The following is a 22,016-nucleotide window of genomic DNA, read 5'->3' as shown; positions in this document are numbered from 1 at the left end:
CCCTTATCAGTCCCCATGACAGGTCAACAGCTACTCTACCTTTACAGTCTGTATCTATCTGTAAAGAGATCCTGCACACTTAAATCTGTTTTTATAGCTGTCAACTAAACTATGACTGTTCCTTGATGAAATGCATCAATGCTGGTTTTAAAATCATATTTATTACCCGGTGTACAAAAAAATCAATAAGTGGGTTGAACGTAACTCATAACATCACCTCGTGTTTCAAACCGTCATATACCTTTGCAGGGCCAGTGCCTGCGTAGAGACATCCCAAACGGTTGGCTTAGTCTTTATAAATGAAAAACTTAACAAATCTAAGATTTTACTAAACCCCCTTAAACCACCGTATGCCCTACCATTCCGAAACGTCCATCATCTCCCCAGCACCTGTGCCACTGGTTGGACTGGCTCAGGACCACCGCACTCACCGGACAACCTAGATAACTTAGCTTTAGCAAGGTAATTGGTATGTCGTGTGTGTGTGTGTTTGCAATGTTTGTGTGTGGGGGGAGAGAGCGATGGGGGAGGGGGGTAGGAGATAGACGTGTTTCAGCCCTGCCCCTGTGTTGTCTTAATTTCCACGAAGAGACACTTCAGCCAAAATTTAGGGATTAAGTAAAGATAAGATAAAATAACCCTTTTTTATTCCCACGGTGCGGAAATTTGCAAAGTTACAGCAGCAATAGGGAAGTCAAATATATACATAAGTAAAGTAATAAGAAGTAGCATGCGATACTTATAATGTAAAGAGATACAAAAAAATATAAATGGAGTAAAGAAGTTGTATATACAGTGTAGAAAGAATTTGTACAGTGTGAACATATGTACAGTGAAATGGTTGCCCTTAATAGCCAGGAGTCATTGTAAAGCTCACATGTAGAACACAATAAGGGATATAGAAGAAAATCTGCACGTGCTTTTAGGAACATGATTGATGATAATAACAGCAGTAATGAAAAGCTGTAGTACAAAGAGTCAGTGTTCAGAATAACTACACCACATTCAGCCCACTCAAGCCTTCTCCTCTGATATGCACTGCAGCAGTTTGCCCCACATCAACCCAGGAGCATAAGCACTGCCTCTTGGAGCCAACAAATTGTTCAGGGCACCCAGTTGTCTGCCTCGCCATTTTTCTTTGGGTCAATCAATCTGCTGAAAGGGACAGACTCCCTTCATCATGCCTCCTTTTGTTCCCCTCCCATTCTCTCCTGCAGCCCCACTAAAGGTCTTTTTCTAACCTTTATTTGTCCGGGGAAGGGTTCTGCTGAGCATGCATGCTCTATTCCAGCTTCGCCCTTCCTTTGTATACAGTGCTGCTGTATCGTATATGCTGCCCCATAAAATGGCAGTTCCTCTGCTGCTGGCCACCGAACAGATGTTCAGCACCTTGCACAAGGGTACCTATGTAGTTGTGGAGGAAAGGTTGTTATTCATTCAGCCAGAAGGGTTCCCTCAGCCTACTCTTCTCAAACCTGGAGGCCACTGCTGTCCTTCTTTGAATGGAAGCAAAGCTGTCAGGTCCATGAGCTCTTCTTTCTGACAAAATTGTCAGACTGTAATAATAATGTTGCCTTGTTTTTGTATTCCTGTTTGTTTTGTCCATATTCGTCTTCTATAGATTGTATTTGATTGAATGTACATTTTTTGATGTGCACGGATATTTGCTAAGAATCTTATATCAAAACACAAAATTAAAGGAATTACGATGACATTTTTGGCCTAAAAGGGGTCAACAGCACCAGACTTGTACATAGTATATAGTCATCCTCTAGTCTGCTTACGTTTGTAATACCTTTCCAAAGGTTTTACTTCTGAAACACTTCAATATGTATGATTTCAATCTAGGAGCCCATCGGTTATCCCCCGGGGCTTCTGGTGTAGACAGCAGATATCTGGGCCAAGACTTGAATGTCTTCCATTCCCCATACACTGCTTACAGTCCTTCTTTCATCACACAAGTCAAATGTTTCTCTGCACAAAACACCAACAGCAAAGTCTTTTTCTTGGTACTTTAGGTCCAGACGACATTTTGGCTAATTCTCTATCAACACCTTCCTCCATTTGAATGCAGATAAATTAAAAAGCCAATGCAGCTGGTGCATTTTAGCTTCTGCTCTCCACACTGCTAGAATGTGATTGGTCAAACTAGAAACAGAAAGCTCCCAGCCCCCAAATTCTGTCTCTCACCTACAGATTTTGCATATTCACATGCAAAATAACTAAAGTAAGATACGTAGGCCCAATCCCATTTCACCCCTTGGCCCTACCCCTTGTTTTCGAGGGTTATCTTGCCCCTTGAAACGGAGTCACAAGGGCTAGTGGTTGAAATCATCACCTACGGATTGGGACAGCCCTTCAAGAAGCCGTTACATCATCAGTAGTCATCGCGAACACCCGACACGTCATCAGTAGTCGTCGATGTAAACCGACGAGGGAAAGCGTTTTGCTGGAGATGTCATTGTAATAACATTGTTGAGATCTTAAATAAACCAATGCCATTGCTTATAGATACTAAAGTGACAAACCTGTAATATCTATGCTAATGCAGGTGAATCAATGACATTTGAAATTGAAAAGCTTGGCTGCTCTGCATTATTTCAACTATGAATCAAAAGCACACAGGCTACCAGCAGTGGTCTGTATAAAACCCTGCTACGATCCTTTTTTATTAGACGAGCAGTTCAGTTCAGTAACATCGCTGCTACTCGGGTTCCATCAAGTGCATCGTGTGTCTTCAAAGAGGGGGGGGATGTGACATGAAATTATGGGATTATCATGCACAAAAAAAAAAACGCTAGCATGCTACTGCAATTTTTTAAAGGTTGTTGTGTAAAAAATGACTATAACACATTGAAACGATATTAAACTATCAAAAAATATATATAGTATTCTATGAATCACATTCCAAATGACAATGATAGTTTTACTAATATAGAAGACTAAGAACTGAGAACCCAAAGGGTTTCTGCTCTGAAGTCAACCAGTACATTAAATGACAGTGTATAGTATGAAAAGAGTAAAATATTAAGTGTGTTACTCTCAGATATTGATAAGAACAACAACAATGAATTACTCTTAATAATGAATTCAAAATGAATACTGCCTTTTTCGGTCTGAGCAGTCGCTGTACAGTTGACTGAAGATAGTGGGTATGAATCTAGTGTTAATATCACCTCCAGCAGGAAGCCAGACCTCAGCAGGACCCGTGTGTGAAAGTCCTGCCCCGCTGTTCAGATATGAAGACCTTTCCTGCTTCTGCAGCTTTAGTCACACCTGACGTTTAGCTCCATTATCGACAGCTCAGCACAGATGGACGTGTCGGAGTCTGTCTTGGTTCAGCCTGGATGCTGGGAACATTACATTCTGTTGTTAGCCGGGCATTTTGGCTTTTAATCAGTATCCAATTTGCATGGTACTCACTCTAAATGTGTTTCAAGGATCGAGCCCATACACAGTGAAAAAGATAACAAATTAAGGATCTCCAAATTGCCAGCCTGCATGCTAAAACTGCTTGATTTTGGACTTTTAGTGTTGCTATTGCACAATGCAGTGTTTGACATAGAAGGATGAGCTGAAAGATTGAAAATGATAATATAATAATGGTTTTGAGAGTAAACACTGAGAATCATGCTGTCTTGTAGATTCTGAGAAAAGCCGCCCAGCTCACAGCTGTGAGCTGCAGAGCTGTATGCATTGAGGTGAGAAATGGTTAAGGCGGCTGACATTCTCAGGCAGCATTATAAGAGCAGCGATGATGATGATAATACTTCCCAGGAGAACATTTGACTTCCTCCCTCGCACCTAGAGCCATTTAACCGTAGCTGCCGTCGATCATCATGTGCCGCTTAGCATCGCACCAAACTGTTCAATATGTCTGAGCGTGATTTAGTTTTTACCGATGCAGTAACGGATTCCCTCTGAAATGTTTTCCCTTTGACCTTTAGTTAACTCGATGTTCATGTGGGGTTATTCTCTCCGTGATCTGAACTCCAATGAAGTGCTACTCTCTACTCTTTAAGTATATAAATCAGCTTACGGACTTAAAAGCTTCATTTCAGCAGGATTTCTTGCTGGTGCTTCAGGCCGTGATTTTCTTTTTTAAGCAACATCAATTCATTGAGCTGTAATTAACACCAGCTTTCATTGTCCCGCCTTGACATCGCTCGGAGGACAAATACAAACTTTATAATTCCCTGTAAATCTGTAACTACCAAATTATGTATGGCTGTTTACGATGTTGGAATGCGTTTGTCATGTTTTGCGTTTACCCAAAAGGCCCACTCGCTCAGTGCTCTTTCTTTCTTAAAGTATGATTTTTTTCTGGGTGCTACTCAAAACGTGGTGCATTGCTCGTCTTTAATTGCAGTTCCCTCTCCATCCCTCCCTCTTTGACTCCTCGGCCAAGCTACGAGCTGCAAAGTCATAAATGTCGGCATTTTTAAAGATCTATCATGCTGATTTTTCTTCCACCACTTTGCATTTCGGCAAGAATTGTTCTTCAGAGATGTTAAAGCTGGTACTACAGCTGCTGTAGTCGACCACCGGCATGGTGATGTGGTCGGTGAGTTGGAAATAAAGTTTTATTGTTAGTCTCCAATGGGGCTGCTATACCTGCTGTTAGCAGCTGTGATTCTGTGCTATGAGTATATATACAAAACCTGCCTCCTGGTCAGCTCGCTCTGATTGGCTATTTCAGGGTTTGCTTGGGGAGGGGGTTTAGTGAAGGATCTATAATTTACTTGGTGGAAATGATAAATGGACTGTATTTATGTAGTACTTTTCTGGTCTTAATGACCACTTTAACTTTTAAGTCACATCCACCCATTCACACACACTTCTGCAGCACTTCCTTATAAAGCGCTTCTCTATCGCATTCCATCCACATTCCATCCACACAATGATGACACACTCATCAGGGGCAATGTGTGTTGCCCAAGGACAGAGAAAGCACAGAGATTGAACCACCAACCTTCTGATTAGTAAGTGGTCAGCACTAAATTCAGGTCTGAACTAAGCCTAATGCATCCTGAGATCTGATCACTCAGGCCACATTCAGAGGTGGTCTGGTATGCATGTGGCTACATTTTGTTTTCCTGTGTGAATGCAAATGTGTCCTGCGCCTCATGTGAAGGACAGCATACTCAGCTGACGTCCTCTGACCAGCGACAGATTAAACAGATTTATATGCTTCTCAGTGTCCAGAGAGATTTTTTTTGTAGCATCCACCACAATATCAGCTTTGGCCTCCACATTGACACTTCAAACATTGTCAGCAGAAATGACGTTTGTATTTATTCACATATAGAGAGGGAAAGTGAGATCTGTGTCACAAGAGACACATTCAGGACATATTTTAATGTCAGGTGTGAACACACATGTTTAACGCTGTCAACTTGTGATCGGATCCCTCAGGACGGATGTTAACACCCGGTCGGAACAGGGCCTTTGAGAGAGGGCTCATTATCGGGGCATGGATGGCAGACGTGTCTGTCACATATACTGCTCAGCTGTGTCTGTGTGCATTTCATGGGAAAGATGATGGTGATGCATGTGCTTTAGAGCGATATGTAAGGAAAAAACAGGAGAGCAAACTCTGACTGAGAATGTCAGTGCAGGACGTGATTAGACTCTGTCAGCAAGAACAGTGCGTTTACATTACGGGGTAATAAAGTGGTGCTGCAGTGCATAGACTTCTTATTACAAAGATGGATGCACATTTGAGAGTTCAGTGGTGCAAAAGCCACAGACGCTGGTCTACAGAGATGTGGAAATGATATGGTCAGATGAGTCATTCTGAGGTTCAGGCCTGAATGCTTGACCCCTACAGTGAGGGGATCAGTGGCTCTGCTACGCTGACATGGTTTGGGTCTACTGCAAATCAATGCAGAGCTGTCCTGAGTGATTGCCCTTATCCCATGTTGTACCATTTCTTTCCTGTTAAGGGTGGTCTCCTCCAGGAAGTCAATACCGCCATCCACAGGGTACGAGGGGGTCACTGAATGATTTGATGAGTATGAAAATGGCGTGAAACGTACGCATTAACCATTAAAACACCAAATGAGGGGATATGTTTTCCTTCCAGTAGAGTTCCAGAGACTAAAGGATCATTACCAAGCTGCATTGAAGATGATCTGGCTAAACATGTCGGTCCAACGCTCTACATAAGCCGGCAAATGACTGGAAAATTGGGTCCAGACATTTTCCAAAATTTGCCTTTCACATTTGAAGAACACAGTAAAAGATTGTGCAGGTCAGATGTGTTCACAACAACAGGAAAATGTCCTGAACATTCTAGACTCCAGGTAGAGCGCACAGTAGGCAGGACAGGATGTACAAATTCCGATGCAGAAATCACGTTTTTATTTACAGCAAATGGACACAGTGTCCGGCCCTTATCACCGAATGCTCTCCAATCTCATTGTCTATCCCAGTTGACATATTCATCTGTATCTTCTACGTGTATGAAACTGAGATATTTATATTCTTTTGATTGTCTTCCACCGATTCGCTCTTTTGTATTCTCACATGGGCTCACACAAACATTTTATGAACATTTTACTAGGGGGCTGGCAGGAAAAGTTTGGTAAAATGTCCAGAGCAACTGACACGGAAATTTGCGCTCTCACACACAGCCCCTCCGGAAAATTTCTGGAAAATTCAATGCACGTATGAAAGCAGCGTAAGACATTGTGTGCTGTTTTTGGTGGTTGGTGAACTGGAAAAAGGCTCCAGGATGGATGGATGGATGGATGGATGGTTACAGTAAATGATGTGGGTCACTAGCAAATAAAATGCAATCCAAATGTAAGAATGCACATAGACTCAGTATCCCAAAATCCTAGAAAAGGAGGTGATCTCTGGGAAGTAGCACAGCAACATCAGAGCAATGACTGCTTGTTACTCTTAAAAGGGCCATAAAGATTTTGCAAATGTCTTCAAAACTTTTTTAGTTCACATTTATTTTCCTTCTTAAACACACAGAAAAGGCCTCATTATACTCAGGGATGAGTGTCTCTACCACACACTCTGCTGCTCCACATCTCCCCAGCGTCCTGTCCCCCAAACCATTCATTTCATCTCGGGCCACTGCTTTACAACTGTGCTTATAAATGCTCAGTTGAAGGTTGCGACCCCTCACAGGCCCCGACAGGCTCATCAGCCTTTGGATAAACAGGGAGAGCGAATATCCCACTCGGATACTCAACGAGACAATGATGGAGTCAGACAGCGTGTATGCGGATCACTCTCGCAGACGCAAACTCGCATGGAGCTGCTGGGGTTATATGGAGATAAGGTGCGCTTTATTTAGCAGCGTCAACACGACGGCGGCAAAATGCGTGACGTCACTGCGGGCTGTGCACCTGCCTGTGGCACAGAGCTGAGAGAGGGCGGTCGAGTGCATGAGGAGCGAGCGTGCAGATTTTACAATAGCTTCCTTTGTCTCTTAATACAAAGCCTACAGACACAGTGATAAAGTGAAATATTTAAAAGTTGTCCTTACTCTGAGTTTACTGTAACAGACTTTAACTCAGAATAAATTACAAAGCAAATCAACCGTGATGTTGATAAGGTTTTAATGAGCGCCTCTTAACAATGTGTCTTTTTGGAGCCACTAAAAGCGACTTAACTTTCTTTTCATTCTTTTTCTTTTTCCCTGGCTCCCATCCAGTTTTGTTTTCCTCTTTTTGTTGGCAGAGTAGGAAGCTTATGCTATTGTTGTGTTCAGAGGCTCCGGCTAAGATTGTCAGCTAATGCCTGAAATGTGGAAAGTAAATGCAGGGGGGAGACTATTCACTTGACAGGTTGTTGCTCTTTTTCTGCTCATTGGACAGCTCTCTGACGCAAAGACATTTCCCCCGACGTCCATTTTGAAGTTTGCTTGCATATCTCATCTGCGCACTAATCTGTGCCTGTCAGTGTTGTGCATGAACGTGCTAAAAGAGCGCAGTTCATTGAACGTGCTCATATGTTTGGTGAACGGTGAACTGCACGGATCAGTTAGCCACTGCTGAACGTCAGCGTTGTTAACTCCCTAAGGACTGAACGACCCTCGTGTTTTACGACATAGTAAAATGATCGATTAAATTTTCTTCTAACAAAATGTTACACTTTTAAAGTGAGTATCCACTTTCAAATCATCCAGTTGTAGCCCAAACCTCCAGCAATCCATACCACAACATCTTAACATTATCTGTGCCAACTTTTTGTTCTCATTAAGTAAAGTAGTGCAAAGTGGGAGAGGTATTAACCGAGAGAAGAAGAACAACAACAGGTATGCGCCATGAAGTCGTTTCAAACGGACACAGAGACATTGGATTAGCAGCTTTACCAGAGTTAAAAAGTTAAAACAAAACTTACGGTTCTAAAAGTATCTTATCAGAGGTAAGATGTAACTTGTGTATGTCACACTTTGATGTGAACTGAGCCTGGGCTTGTGTTGATAGCATGAAGGTACCAGGTTTTGTGGATCGTTTCTCTGTTTGTTCGACATGCTGCTGATCTAGTTACGTGGTGTTTGAAACGTGTTTGGTTTAAGTGAGGACAGTTATTGGCATGTAGCCGAGCTTCAACCTGTTGAAATGAGGTATAACATGTCCACACTGACACATTTTATTTTCCTATAAGTTACTTCCACAGTGTTTGTAATGTCCACTGGGTCGCTGGTTTCAAGCGGTTTAGCAGCAGAAGAAAATGCTGTCGTTATACAGGCCTAGTTCTTGCTCAGTGATTATTTTTGTAACACTGCATTCATGATGGCTTATTCTCATCCCCACTTCTCCCCTCTCTCTTCCTGTTTCTACCACAGGATCTGAAGAAGGTGCTGTCTTTCCCCCCGTACCCTGGGGAGTTTTTGCACCCGGTCGTGTATGCCTGCACGGCGGTCATGTTGCTCTGCCTCTTCGCCTCCATCATCACGTACATAGTGCACCACAGGTAAGGAGGAATAAAGATTTAAACCTTTCGTGTCATGAATTCGAATCACAGCTCCAGAACTTCGCATCTACCTCTGGACATTTAGGCAGATGCTTATGTAATCGCCTCATTTGTCGCCTTTTTTTACCTTCGTGGTTTTACAGTTTGTTTTTGACTCCTCTGCCACAGATCCTGAGCTGACTGTGATGTGAATCAGATGCTCCAGGCTGCCGCGTAAAGCACTGCAGCCTGTCTGACTAAGAGGATCTAAAGCACAAAGACAAATGTGTGTGTGTGCGTGCGTGCGTTTGTGCATGCGTGCCTGTGTGTATGTGTGCGTGTGCGTGTGCGTGTGTGTGTTTCATACAGACAGCATAAATGTATGCCTCTTATGGATTTCTATGGGTTACTTCGGCCACCTTTGTTCGTTTTATTCCATATGGAGATGAGGACAACCAATGCACCGCGTGGCTCTTGTGGCTGTGCACTGTGGCATTTGTCTGCTCCACTTATGTTCATCTGCCGCGGTTGCTGTTAAACCAGGAGGGAGCCTGCGCTATGTATTATTTCAGCACACCAATTTATCATCTGTTGTTCTTACAGAGCATCAGTCACTTTAACTTGTCTGTGGCATTCATGTGGTATTATTGTAATAGCTTACCATCCATTTTAATATAAAAGATGCAGGAAATGTGACAAATGTCACATTTTTATTTGAAATATTAAAGATGTATTGTGTTATTGTAAGAATAACACAGTTAACTGATAGTTGTTCCGACTTAAATCTTTGGTTTTATGTGTTTCCTTGTCCGTGCTGTGTCTGGAGCACAAAATTTATGAAAGGCACCGCAGCATTCGCAGTTAACATCCATCTGTGACACAGGGGACAAAGACAGGGAGTGTTCCTCTGCAGTCAGACAGCAATGACAGCATCCAAGCAGCAACATCACTTTCTGTCGTCTGGCGTTGCAGCACTGACTGAAGTAAAGATTGCGAGGCGCGGTACAGGCACAAGCAATTTCAAAATTGCAGAGGATTAAGATTTTTAGCTTGAGCTGAAATGTCAACCGTTTCCAATCACCCGTGGACGTTCTGGTGTTTGTGCAAAATTAATGGCCTCGAAATCAATTTTTATGCCATTGTTAGACTCGCACAGACATTTAAAGACACATGGTGAAGAAAAGTGCTAAAAGCCCTTGGAAACTCTTTTCTAGATGAAATTTAGAAACTATTTGAATGAATCTTTAGCTATATGTTATAGATGCTAAACTGTAATGGTTGTAAAGCAACGTGATTATTAGATAATTAGTGAGTATTGATTTGTTGTTGAAAGATATAAATATATATAAAATGGCTGTTTTAACATGTATTTTACTAGACTGTCAGACATCTTACAAACTGAGGTACAGGATTTATGTTGCAATATGAGATCTAGCATCTTAAAACGTTTTGCATGGAAACTATATATTACAACCGCCATATATACACTAACCCCATTGGTAAAATGAGAAATAATTGTTTACACATATGTCCATGCACGGATGCCCTGTTGCTGTTTGGCCAAATCTATTCATAGACGTTGGCTTTGTCTAAACTACTCATGGATATTTTCCTCTCCATTTAATCAAAATTCTCCTTCTGCACAGCCTTCATTTTACATTTTAAATTTCTGTCCAGACGAGAAACACAGAAATGACTACAAACAGTCCACCAAGCATGCTGGGCCAGTGGGTGGCGAAAAATTCAACATCAGTGATCCGTTAAATACCAGAGAATAACATTTGACCTCATTCACCAATATCTTCTTAAAAATTGTTCTTTCCTAAGAAAACTCTATGTCAGATTCATGGCACGTTCTTAAACTGAAGAATAGCACCTGTCTTCTTAAATAGATGAACGCCGTGACTTTTTATGTTTCTAATTAGCATAGGTCAAGTCCCCGCCAATGGCCATAAAAGGACATGCAACTGCAGGGCCATGTGCACACAGAGAAATCACAGAAGCTGAGCAGGATATTATAGAAGTAAGAATGTCTAAACAAACATCGAAAGACAATGGCACACAGGACTCAAACCATAAAAAAAAGCTTTTATATTTCGTAGTGTCAGTAGAGGATACAAAATAACTATGGGTTACATGATACAGATACAAATTCAGTTCCTGATGTAGATCATATTAGTGTTGTGGTGATTATACAAAATGAGAAACGTGATTCATATCCCTGCATAGATAATCATAACGGAATCCAGGTTTATGATCCTCTGCCTGCAGCTGTGTCTTAATTCCTGAACAGCTGCTTATTTCTGTTTTGACTGTGTTACCTTCACTGTTGCACAAAAACCTTTTGGCTGTCTGAACTCTTCTGCATTTGCCAGTCTGCTGGATTTAGCCTCTTCATCTCATCACAGCTAATGGGAAAAAAAGAGAACCACAATTCAGTTTATGATCTGTTGTCAGATGTTCCCTTTATGTCACTGTTCTGATCATCATTATGTCATTTACTTTGATATTGCGGAGTTGATGACACATCTGTGAGCATGGCAGAGAATGATCTGGGACCTGGATAAACATGCAACAGAGGGCACCAGCTAACATATCCAGGTTTCTTTCAACCTGGTAATGGGTTATCCAGGTTTCAGAAACCAGGATTTGGGTTCTACATTGCTAACCCATAAATGGAATACTTCAAAAACCAGATCATAGCCAGCATCCATACGTAAACGCACACATTTATTACCGAGAGATGCTCAAAGCAAAAGGACATTAACTCTGGTCCAAACTGGAGCGAGAACAGGCCTTTATGGAGCTTTTGGGTGTCTCTCTCTCACAGGGGAGGGTTGGAGGGTTTCTTTTTCTTTTAGTGACGCTCATATGAACAAACTCCAGCTCATCCTCCTCTTCCACACCTCCCTCCGCGCACTCCTCAGCTCCACAACACATCTCTGTTTAGTAACACTCCAGTTTTGTAGTATCACTCCAGATGACTGACAGTAACCAAGCTGCGAAGCACCGGCACTATGTGTTAAATGGGCAGAACGCGAGGGAGGGTGCTCGAAGAACAGGCCCAGTATAGAGTGCATGTTCGAATTTGTCACTTTAGCTCGCTGACACTTAAACACAGGCATTAATGTGCTCACTCAGCATTTGGTTCTTTGTCAGACACCAAGTTGGGGAGAACATAGTGGCGGGTATCAAGTCTTTGAACCCAACATATTTGAACCCAGTGAATCCATTGGTGCAATTTGTGTCACAAGTAATCAAATTGGGAAACACTCTCATTCATATAGTTCTGGATTTACAGTAAGTAATCATTGATGTACACCGAGGATAAATCCACTAAGAAGTCATGTTAAAGGGACAATTCTTATAACTCACACTAAAGAACAAAGGAGAGGAGTTAAATACATGTGGTGAAATCTAAAATGAATTGTAATTGATCCCAAAGGAAGAGGAAAAACATCAGAAATGAAAAAAGAAAAGAGCATTTTGTTTTCTTTGTTTTACACTTTATATATTGTCACAGGAATCAACCATCATCAGGCCTTTAATTAAAGGGAGCAGCCTCAGGCGTATTTGGTTAATAATGGCGGCCAACATATGTTCAGTGAAAAAAGAACAAGAACATGGACACAAGAACACAAGAGGCTAATTTAGTCTTTGTCTCAGTCTCACAGCTCTTATCAGTGTGGCTTCCAACTGCAGAGTGTTCCAAATATCAGACAGATCGCCAGCTACGAAAACAGTCAATTTGCTCATGATTTGGTGGAGACCAAAGCAGAACTAAAACTGCAAGACATTCTGCCTGTACCTCACTTATCTGTGACTGGAGGCAGAATAGTGACTCATAACATTACCAAATAAAGAGGATTATTTTTTCACCTCGTCCGTTTGTTTTTGGTTGGTGGGTTTGTAAGCAGGGTTACACAAAAACTACTGAACAGAGTTCCACGAAATTTGGTGGAAGGATGAGACATGGGGTCAAGAAATAATCCATAAAATGTTTGCACACATCCACACGAATTGGCTGACTTAGGATATTTATATCACCTCCTATGACATTACCTTTTTCATTTGTGTCGAAAAGAATAATCCATAGATCTTGAAGAAAGGCCTGTTTAAGGGACTGATATCTAAGAGTGTGCGCGATATGGTGCCGCTTGGTTGAATTTAAAGGATCTGTTGGCCTTTGGTGGAGGTATTCACTCCACTGAGTACTATTCTAACTTCTACTGTTACTACATCTACTGGATCTGTAACTAGGCAACCGTTTCTAGGTATGTTCATAACAACTTTATGAGCTGATAATACGTCATGTTTATAGCTTCTTGTTGTCTCCAAGTAACACAATACCACATTATTGATTTTAACCATAAAGCCCCAGCCTTACTGCAACGTTACATCCTGCTCGCCATCATTCTTAGCATGCAACTGCTTCCATTTCTTCATTTAACAGTGCTGCTACTGATGGTTGATGGGAATTTTGAGCATGTTTGGAACATTCACTGATTAAATTCCTCAGCTGAATGTGCCCATAGTATTATGTGTTATTATATACCATCCATGGCTTTATTGTCCCTTACAGTTGGCTCAGGTGCAGATGAGGGAGCAGATGCAGCGAGCGAACAGTTTTATTCCTCCACCCCCCTACCCTCTGGGAGATGGGGATGTGGAGGGTTGCCAGGTTAATGTACTTGACCCAATGAAAGCCCAGAGCAGAGCCTATGAAAACCCCCTTCCAGGGAGGTCAGGAGCTGGCCTGATTTATGGCCCCGTCGCTGGAAGGAGTTCAGTACCTGGGCCGCGGCAGAGGCATCGACAGCAGCGGCTCGAACTCTCCCTCCTCTTGCACAGAGCAGCGGAGCCCAGCCCCAAACACGCCTCATAGCTCACTGCTGAGCCACTGCTTCATCTACAGTTGGCTCACGTGCAGCCGGGGCTCCGCTCCTCCATTTTGGGGAGTGGAGATTTCCAGCACAGGGTTATATAATTTCAAATGGTGACGGTGACTGTATAGATTAAAAGGAGGGAGCTGACACGTGAAAGTAATTAAAAGAATCGATGGTGTGTTAATGCACACAGTACAACGCTGCACGCTGATATTGTCTGACCTATTTATTCTGTTTTCTAACAGCTTGATGGAAAGACGTAATGTGGGTTAAGTGTCCTGCCTAAGGCTGCGTAACGCCCTGGCTGATGCCATATTTCACAAAGTGGATATGAGTGCATAGTTTTACATTGTAAAAACTTCAATTGGCCCAGTCAACTGGAAGCAATCTCTTTTGATTTCATCATCAAACCAGCAGAGGGATTCATATTTGAATGCATACACCACTGCACTACTGTATGTTTGAAAAAGAGCGAAAGAGCAGTGTAAGAAGATTGTACACTGAATGAGACAATGAGTTCTCACTAGACTCTGTATAAAGAATATAGTCCTCAGACAAAAGACTATTCACAGACATAAAGAATGCAGTCTTTTCTCATATTTTTTTTCTTCTGAAACAAAGATCGCACAGTTTGTTGGAAATCTTACCATCTTGTCAGTGGAGAAGAATTCTGGTCCCTTGTAAGCCACAGTAACTTTCACCGTGCAGAGTTTGACCTTTTGCAAAGGTGCAGCATCTTAAAGCCGAGTCTCTGGAAGAAAAAATTTCATAATTTTCTCTTCATTGTCGGAAGATTTTAAACAATTATCCCGTGACTACTTCCCAACTGATGTATCTCTTCAACTGAAGGGGAATAAAGCTTTGAATGTTCTTGTTCTTATGTGGAGGTTGTTGTTGTGATGTCCCACAGTGTGATTGTTGTAAGACAGTTAACCATTAAGAGTGAATGTGGTTTGACCATGAGTAATTTTGTGTGTGTGATTGGCGATGATGATGATGATGATGATGATGATGATGATGATGATGATGATGATGATGATGTTGACCCCAAGTTTAAATATTTTAGTTGCTGGTTAAAATCCTGAATCTCCCTGACTCATAATTCATCACAATATTGCACTGTTTGATGTGGTAAAATACAAAAAAATGAAAATGACCTATTATGATTATAAATAGTACTGTATACCTAACTCTGCTAAATAGTTTGCTTTTATTTTGAAGACAGTTTATGTAAAATCAATAGGATTATGTTGACTAAAATATTTGGTGTGAATTATGACCTTACTTTTTAAAGCTCAGCCAATTAAAGCTTTTCACTTTACTTTAAGATATGATGTTATTCAGCTCATGCATTGACAGTGGAGTTCAGACAGGCCTGTTTGTGCCACACGCTCTGTCAGCAGTGTTCCTGGCCTCTGTGGTTGTTAATCTATATGGCAGCAGCAAGGTAAAAGAAAAGGGCAATTTATGCAGGCCTTGTAAAAGAGTGGCTTAAATCTTACCCAAATTGGCTGATGGGTAATAGGCCTTGAACACTGAGTCTCAGTAACATTTTAGTTTATGACAAACACTGTGGGGTATGTACCTGCTAATTTTTTGATTCTTGGTCTTTTATGGCAGCGCAATCCGCATCAGTCGGAAGGGATGGCATATGCTTCTCAACTTCTGTTTCCACACGGCTCTGACCTTCGCTGTGTTTGCCGGCGGCATCAATCGAATCAAATACCCCATCATCTGTCAAGCAGTAAGTGCATTCCCTTTTCATTCGTCCCACTCTCAAAGCTTTTCAGAAAATTGATTATGAATGTCTATTGAGGTGTTGGCACTGAGTGCAATATGTGGTTGTAGAGTAGCCCAGCTTTATGTGTCTTTCATGCTTCAGCGGCACGTATGGTCTGGTCACTCTGTCACTGAAGTGTTGACACAATGAGCTCTGGTGATTCAGGCGTTCTCGTCATGAATACATTTGCTCCCTGTCCCTCTGTTGTCTGACTGTGTTCTCTTTTGTTGCCAAGGGTTACTGTGGGTGTTGTGCATCACTCTGTTTTGCTGTTTTGTCACTATATACAGTATATGTGTTATATCTATTCTTTTGTCATTTTAATCTTTTGTAAATGTTTTTTTTCCCTTTAAATTTCATCTTTACAGTTAATGTATATTCACTAATAACTGAAAGATGGAAACATGCACTGGTTATATGTAATTGTTCAACAAAGGCTCAGTGGTGTGTCCCCATGGCATGCATGATGCTGGCAAATGTCTGGCATTAACGTTTCCCAGCAATCCATGTCCACAAATGTGGATACAACCCATAGTAGCATATCTCAGCAGCTATTGGATTATTAATCATGTGATGCCCACAGGATGAACCCTACTGTTTTTGGCGATGCCCTGTGTTAGTGCCACCAGCACGTCAAGCTTCCACTTATTTCAGTTTGGAACTACAGTATCTCAACATAGAGATTTGGTCCACATATTTACAGTTCAAGTAATGGTGTAAGTGAAAGGTCCTCTGACACCAGCATGATGTTGACCATGGACTGTGACGATGTGACGGCCAACAAAAAGTGAAGCCAAAGACTCTTGATGACACCCTGGTGGTTGGCTGCGGTTAATACACCCTGCTTCCTCAAGTGTTCAAACGCGTGATTGACAGCTGAGACTAATTGGTTGAGCAGGTCTTTTCAACCATCATTTGATCACAACTGCGTGGACTCTGGCTTCAAATGACACCGTGGGCGCAAGATGGCAGCGTTCATGTCCAGGATATTTCAGCTGTATTTCTGGATAGTTGAAGGAAGTGGAGACATGTTGTCCATCTATATATAAAGCCTAGGAGGTTTACAAATGTTGCTTTTAGAGAGCTAATTCTACTACTATTAGATCCGTTGCCATTCCTTAGGTTGAGTTGTGTTCATCTTGGTCATCACCTGACTTAATGTGGCACCATTATTTTGTCTAAATGTAGGTTTGTCCAAAAATAAATGCCATTCCCATCCCAGCTGTAGGGTACTTTCTATATAATTGCTAATAAGCACATGTTAACATACTACTATGATAAATTAGGTCAATGGAAATTAGAAACTCTATACCTGCTAATCATCAGCATGTTAGCATTGTGATGTTAGTATTTGCTTCTGTACAGCAGAAATGTGGATGTAGACTCTTAGTCCTGTTTTAGACTATGATCTTCAGTCTGTGGTTGTTGAGTTTACGTTGACCTCCAAAATTCCTCATCTCTCTTGTTTAAATACAGACATCTACTTGGCTTCAGCTTGTAAAGAAAGGCTCTCAGCCGGATTGCAAAGAGAAACTGAGAAACTGTCAACATTGTGAACTTTTAGTCTGCAGAATATATTTTACACAGACACAGAACAAAAGGGGGTTTCTGAAGTCTCTCTGGATCACCATAATTGCGACAGCGGGCCCCATCATGTGATGCAGGCAGAGAGTTTTGTCGCTGCAGTTTGATTTTCTCACCATTTGCACTCACTGTGTGGTCACATGGATGATGCCTCTGTCTCTGCAGCCCAGGGTTATGCATGAGAGAGTGAGACGCGTGGAGGGACATGGAGATTTGGGATGGCAGGATAGATTTGGATACAGGTCAGAGAAATGCTTCATTTGCTGGCACCTCACCAATTTTCAGCTTTAATACAACAAAGGAGGATATGAAATGCATATATCATTATATGTATATAACTGTAACTGGTTGTGTGGAGCGCTGTGTGAGCTGATGTATAGAATATGCGTTTTTACTCCTGAAAGTCGGGACCAGGGTCGGAACCAGGCTTCATGTCCTTGTTACATTGTTTACATTCTGTCTGGTTCATTTTGGTGTCACGTTTTTAATTTAGGGAGCACTCTAAATAATGTTGTATGACAATCGTGTATCCTATCATCATCACCCACGTGTGCTGTGTCTACCTGTACTTGACATTGATTAGTTTGTAGATGGCCGTGGGTCTGACGTCAGCCTGTTGTCAATTCGGCTCCAATGTTCGCTACTTTTTTGAAAAATAAAAAAAAATGTGCCTTTCTGCCTCAGTAAAGAAAATGACCGAACCGGTTCACTTCTTTAATTTGTTTCCACTGTAATATCTAACAGCAAAATGAACATCCTCGTAATTCAAACGTTATATAGTCGGAGGTGAAGACTACTAGCAATCCGGCGAGCCGCCTTTGCTTCTGTTTCTCCTTTTTCTGTTTAATGATGTCTCAACGTCCTGCAGTTGGTCCAAAAAATCCAAAGTATCACAAAAGATTTGTTTTCACACTGCAAACAATCCAATCCAGGTTTTGTTTGATCCGACCGAGACCACCTCTTTTGGTCAGTCTAAATTTTCCTTGGTGGGTCTGAATCATGAATCCTTTCACACCTGTTATTTTGGTTAGGGCTAAACTGAAACGTCTGAAGGTCCAGACCAAACAAGGCAGCAGTGAGAGCCCAGAAGAGTCAGACAAGGATGAGGATGTCTTTTGAGGTTATCACTGTTTATTCTAACACAATCCTCTGGTCAGATGTGATCATATAACTTCAACGACACAAATTAAATGACACAGGAATATGTTAACATACTCAATAAGTTTAGGCCAGCAAGTAGAACTGCGGACGTATTCTAACAGAAAGGCTGACCGCAATGTCTCTTAATGGCGTCCAGTCACAGGCTGTGTGAGTGTGTGACTGGTTGACTGTGGGATAAAGCACTTTGAGTGGTCATTAGAACAGGGCTATGTAAGTGCAGACCACGTTCCATTTATAGCACGGCCCCCACGGAAGTGAGCGTCAGGATACAGAAAGTGATCCTCATTTCACATATTGGCTCTGTTTGATTTACTCCTGTCACACTGAGGTATAGTTCACACCTGTGCCAGGATAACAGTCGCTGTCAAAAAGAGAGAGAGGGTGAGGATAAACTGTAATATGTTTTCTTTGGCTTTACCACATGCTCGGAAAGCCATATGGTCCTGGTGGATTTCTGTTCCCATTGATTGATATCTGGACCTGTTCAGGTAGTGAGCATGAAACACAAGCTGGAGCAGAGCATCCTCCACTGTCAGGCACACCTCAGCAGGGGGGGGAGTGCATTTACAGTATGCAGCCGTGAAGAGATTGATGCACACGTCTTCTCTGCTTTACGCTCACAGCCTCAGCTGCCTTCACTCACTCTCTGTTCGTATCAGTGGGTCCCATTCGCTCCTTTTTTATTGTGAGCTGCAGCATGTTGGGGACTCGGTTGCCTCTTCTGCTGTCAAAAGCACTTTAGGTGGCCCCTTATTACACAGGGTAAAGACTCTGCATACTGAAAAGCAACGCGTCATATTTCATGCCAGGCGGCTTTGCCTGAGTTGCCAAGCAGGAGGCTGGGTGACAGGGGAAGTGTGAAGGAAGTCACCACACGTGTCGCAGCCGTCAAGACTCCTCCACCAGAACTGCAAGTGACATAGAACGCCTGGTGATCGTCATGACATGCAGTTTTCCTCCACCTCTACTATGCTACTATTGTACTATAGTTACAATGGGACACCAAATGCAATAAGTTCATCTTTTAATCCGAGTGAATTTTTCAGGGGTTCCTATGATATTGCAGTCACAAGAATTAGATGGATGGATGAATGGATAAACTGAAAACACTATACCTAACACCTTAGCTGACGCCAGTGTGGCAGCATAAACATTATGAATTATTATTGATATGTCATATGGAAAACATATACAAAGATGAAAACTTGCACAGTATTTGTTTCACAACTGTCTTCAATGCTTTATAGACAAATTCAAAGAAACTATTAAGAAGTTGCTACTAATTATTAGACCATGAAAAACCAATGTTATTAGAGGTAAAACACTGACCAGAAGGTAAATCCTCGACAAATGTTACTTATTAAATGATCCTTCTACCACAAGTAAAACATCAAATGCAGTTGTTTATTCTTATCAGCTGTTAATCAATGCGTTCTGGTGTGGTTCATTGAACAGTTCAAAACATCAGAGTTTTAATGAATTACAGTTTTAGCTAAAAGGATTTTTCACAACATGGCAAAAAGTTCTTCTTTTAATTCATTTACTACTGATCTATAAAACATGACATGAAAAATGCTTTTGGCTCATTTATTTGCAATTAATAAATTCATCAATCATAACTTAAAAAACCCTCAAAGTATATCATTAACGCAGAACCCATAAATCTAACTCAAGTCTGCTCGTGTAGCAGTGTCAGTGCAGGGATCGCTGGAAGAGCCATGCAACTTTATTTGGCCCTGGTCTTGCTCTTTAACTTTAGTATTCATGCATTTATCTAATTTTATCCCAGGGCCGTTGAATATATTTGTGCTGTTCCTCCTTTAGCCAATCACAGTTAACAGGATAACTCTCGGCAGACTTGGGCGGGAGCCCAGATTGTCTGCCGTTCCACTGGGATGGAGGCAGGCCCCACCAGACACAGTTTGGGATAATTACAGGAGTGCTTGAGGAGATGTGTGATCACACACGATGCGCACAAATACTCGTTCAAATGCTCACACACACACACACACACACACACACACACACATGTCTGCTGAGTTCTCAGTGCTCCCCTCAGTCTCCCTACCTTCCCTCCTATACACATACACATGCACCCACCTTCTCTGCTCCCAGGGGGACACATAAGTACCTGCTCTCCCTCCAAGCAGCTCTGAAACTAGCTGTGGCAGCTCTCACAGCACATCAAGCATGCACTCTCCGTCCCTCGGCCTCCTCCCTTACCATCCTGCATCCTAGACTATGCCGCTCTTCCATCTTAGCGCCGCCTCCCCCGCCCACTGTGGCGCTGTCGCTATGCAGCATCCGATATCTTTATGGCCCCAAAGTCAAAGTCATCTCTAATCTCTATTTCTGTCTTTTCTTCCAACGAGGCTTGCTCTGTCATTGACTCGAGCAACACCCCAGCTGTCACGTTACATCACAGCCAAACGACTTAGAGTATCCTTGTTTTCACTCGCCTCACCTCATCTTACCTCACACAATCCGAATTTGGATTACTCGTTTCACTTCAGTCAGTGTGACCAGCGTTAAATAAACTATTTAGCAAGAAACTTGGCAAAGAATGTGACCTATATATGAGGTTACATCCGGCTGTCAGCTTAAATATTATATACAGAGGACTTCCTCATTAGTGAAATTAGTTGTGACGGTGAACGCGGGCGAGAAGGAAAAAGGAATCTAGACATTACAGTATCTGCAGTGATTTGCTTTGTACTTTCATTGGGTCCAATTTGAGTGTTCCTGAGCTCATTTGCCCACATGTAAAAGGCTTCCCGTAGTCTGGTTACTTACGCATCAAAAACAGTAGGGAGCTGATATAATGAATATGTCCATAGAAGACAGCTTGGAGGCACTTTTGAATGCAGCACTTTCAACATATGCTTAAGTTGGTGAAACAATTGGTCTCACGGTGTTTCTCTTCACAGAAACTGTCACAAACACACAAGCTAAAAAAAAACGCCATTCTCTGTGAACATCACTGAAGAAGGAAAAGAAATGCACGAGAGGATTGCTGCACGTTCAGTCAATGTAGACAGACATATGTATTTTAATTGGCAAGCAGGACTGAACGATTGAGTGAGCTACTCAGTTTTTTAAAGAGCGATATGCTATATAAGCCTCTGAACCGCCAGGGCAGGGAAAGTATTGTCCCTCAGATTATCACCTCCGCCAAGGATGTTACGTATGTTTGTTTGTATGTTTGTATGTTTGTTTGTGTGCGAGATAGTGGGAAAACTATCAAAAAACGATTATCACGATACTTTGTGGAAGGATACGGTACGAGTCAGCAAAGAATCCATTTTTATTTTTATTTTAGCATGGCGAGGCATTAGCCTAGTTTGTTGTTTATTCGCAGGATTACGCAAAAAAAAAAGATTACCCCAAAACTTGGTGGAAGGATGTGGTATGAGTCAGGGATGAACCAATTCAAATTTTGAGCGGATCTGGATCAGGGGTGGTTCCAGGATATTTTTTTTTTTCACTTTCAACAACATTGTAAGATTTTCTGCGTTTTTTTTTAACATTTTCATTGATTTCCCAGAGATTGATTCATGGATCTTTATTGAAAAATCAGACATGATCAGGTAGATATTTATGAGTTTGTCCACTTTGGTGCAGAGCCAAATATTTAGATAAAGTCAGATTTGTAGGCAATGATCACTCACACTACTGTTTTTGTACTGTTA

At 41.8% G+C, this 22,016-nt stretch overlaps 1 protein-coding gene across 1 annotated transcript in view; it reads left to right on the top strand.

Moving 5' to 3' along the window:
- LOC117775498 (adhesion G protein-coupled receptor A3) overlaps positions 1–22,016 on the top strand; it is a 181,334-nt gene that overhangs the window by 141,036 nt on the left and 18,282 nt on the right. Inside the window, exons 15-16 of the mRNA XM_034608698.1 lie at positions 8,810–8,937; positions 15,423–15,546. Coding sequence (XP_034464589.1) covers positions 8,810–8,937; positions 15,423–15,546 — 252 coding nt within the window. The remainder of the gene's footprint in view (positions 1–8,809; positions 8,938–15,422; positions 15,547–22,016) is intronic.

This window comes from Hippoglossus hippoglossus, chromosome 15, assembly GCF_009819705.1.
Source record: "Hippoglossus hippoglossus isolate fHipHip1 chromosome 15, fHipHip1.pri, whole genome shotgun sequence".
Taxonomy (NCBI): Eukaryota; Metazoa; Chordata; class Actinopteri; order Pleuronectiformes; family Pleuronectidae; genus Hippoglossus; species Hippoglossus hippoglossus.
The sequence above is the reverse complement of the archived record's forward strand: the minus strand, read 5'-3'. Positions and strand labels throughout refer to the sequence as shown.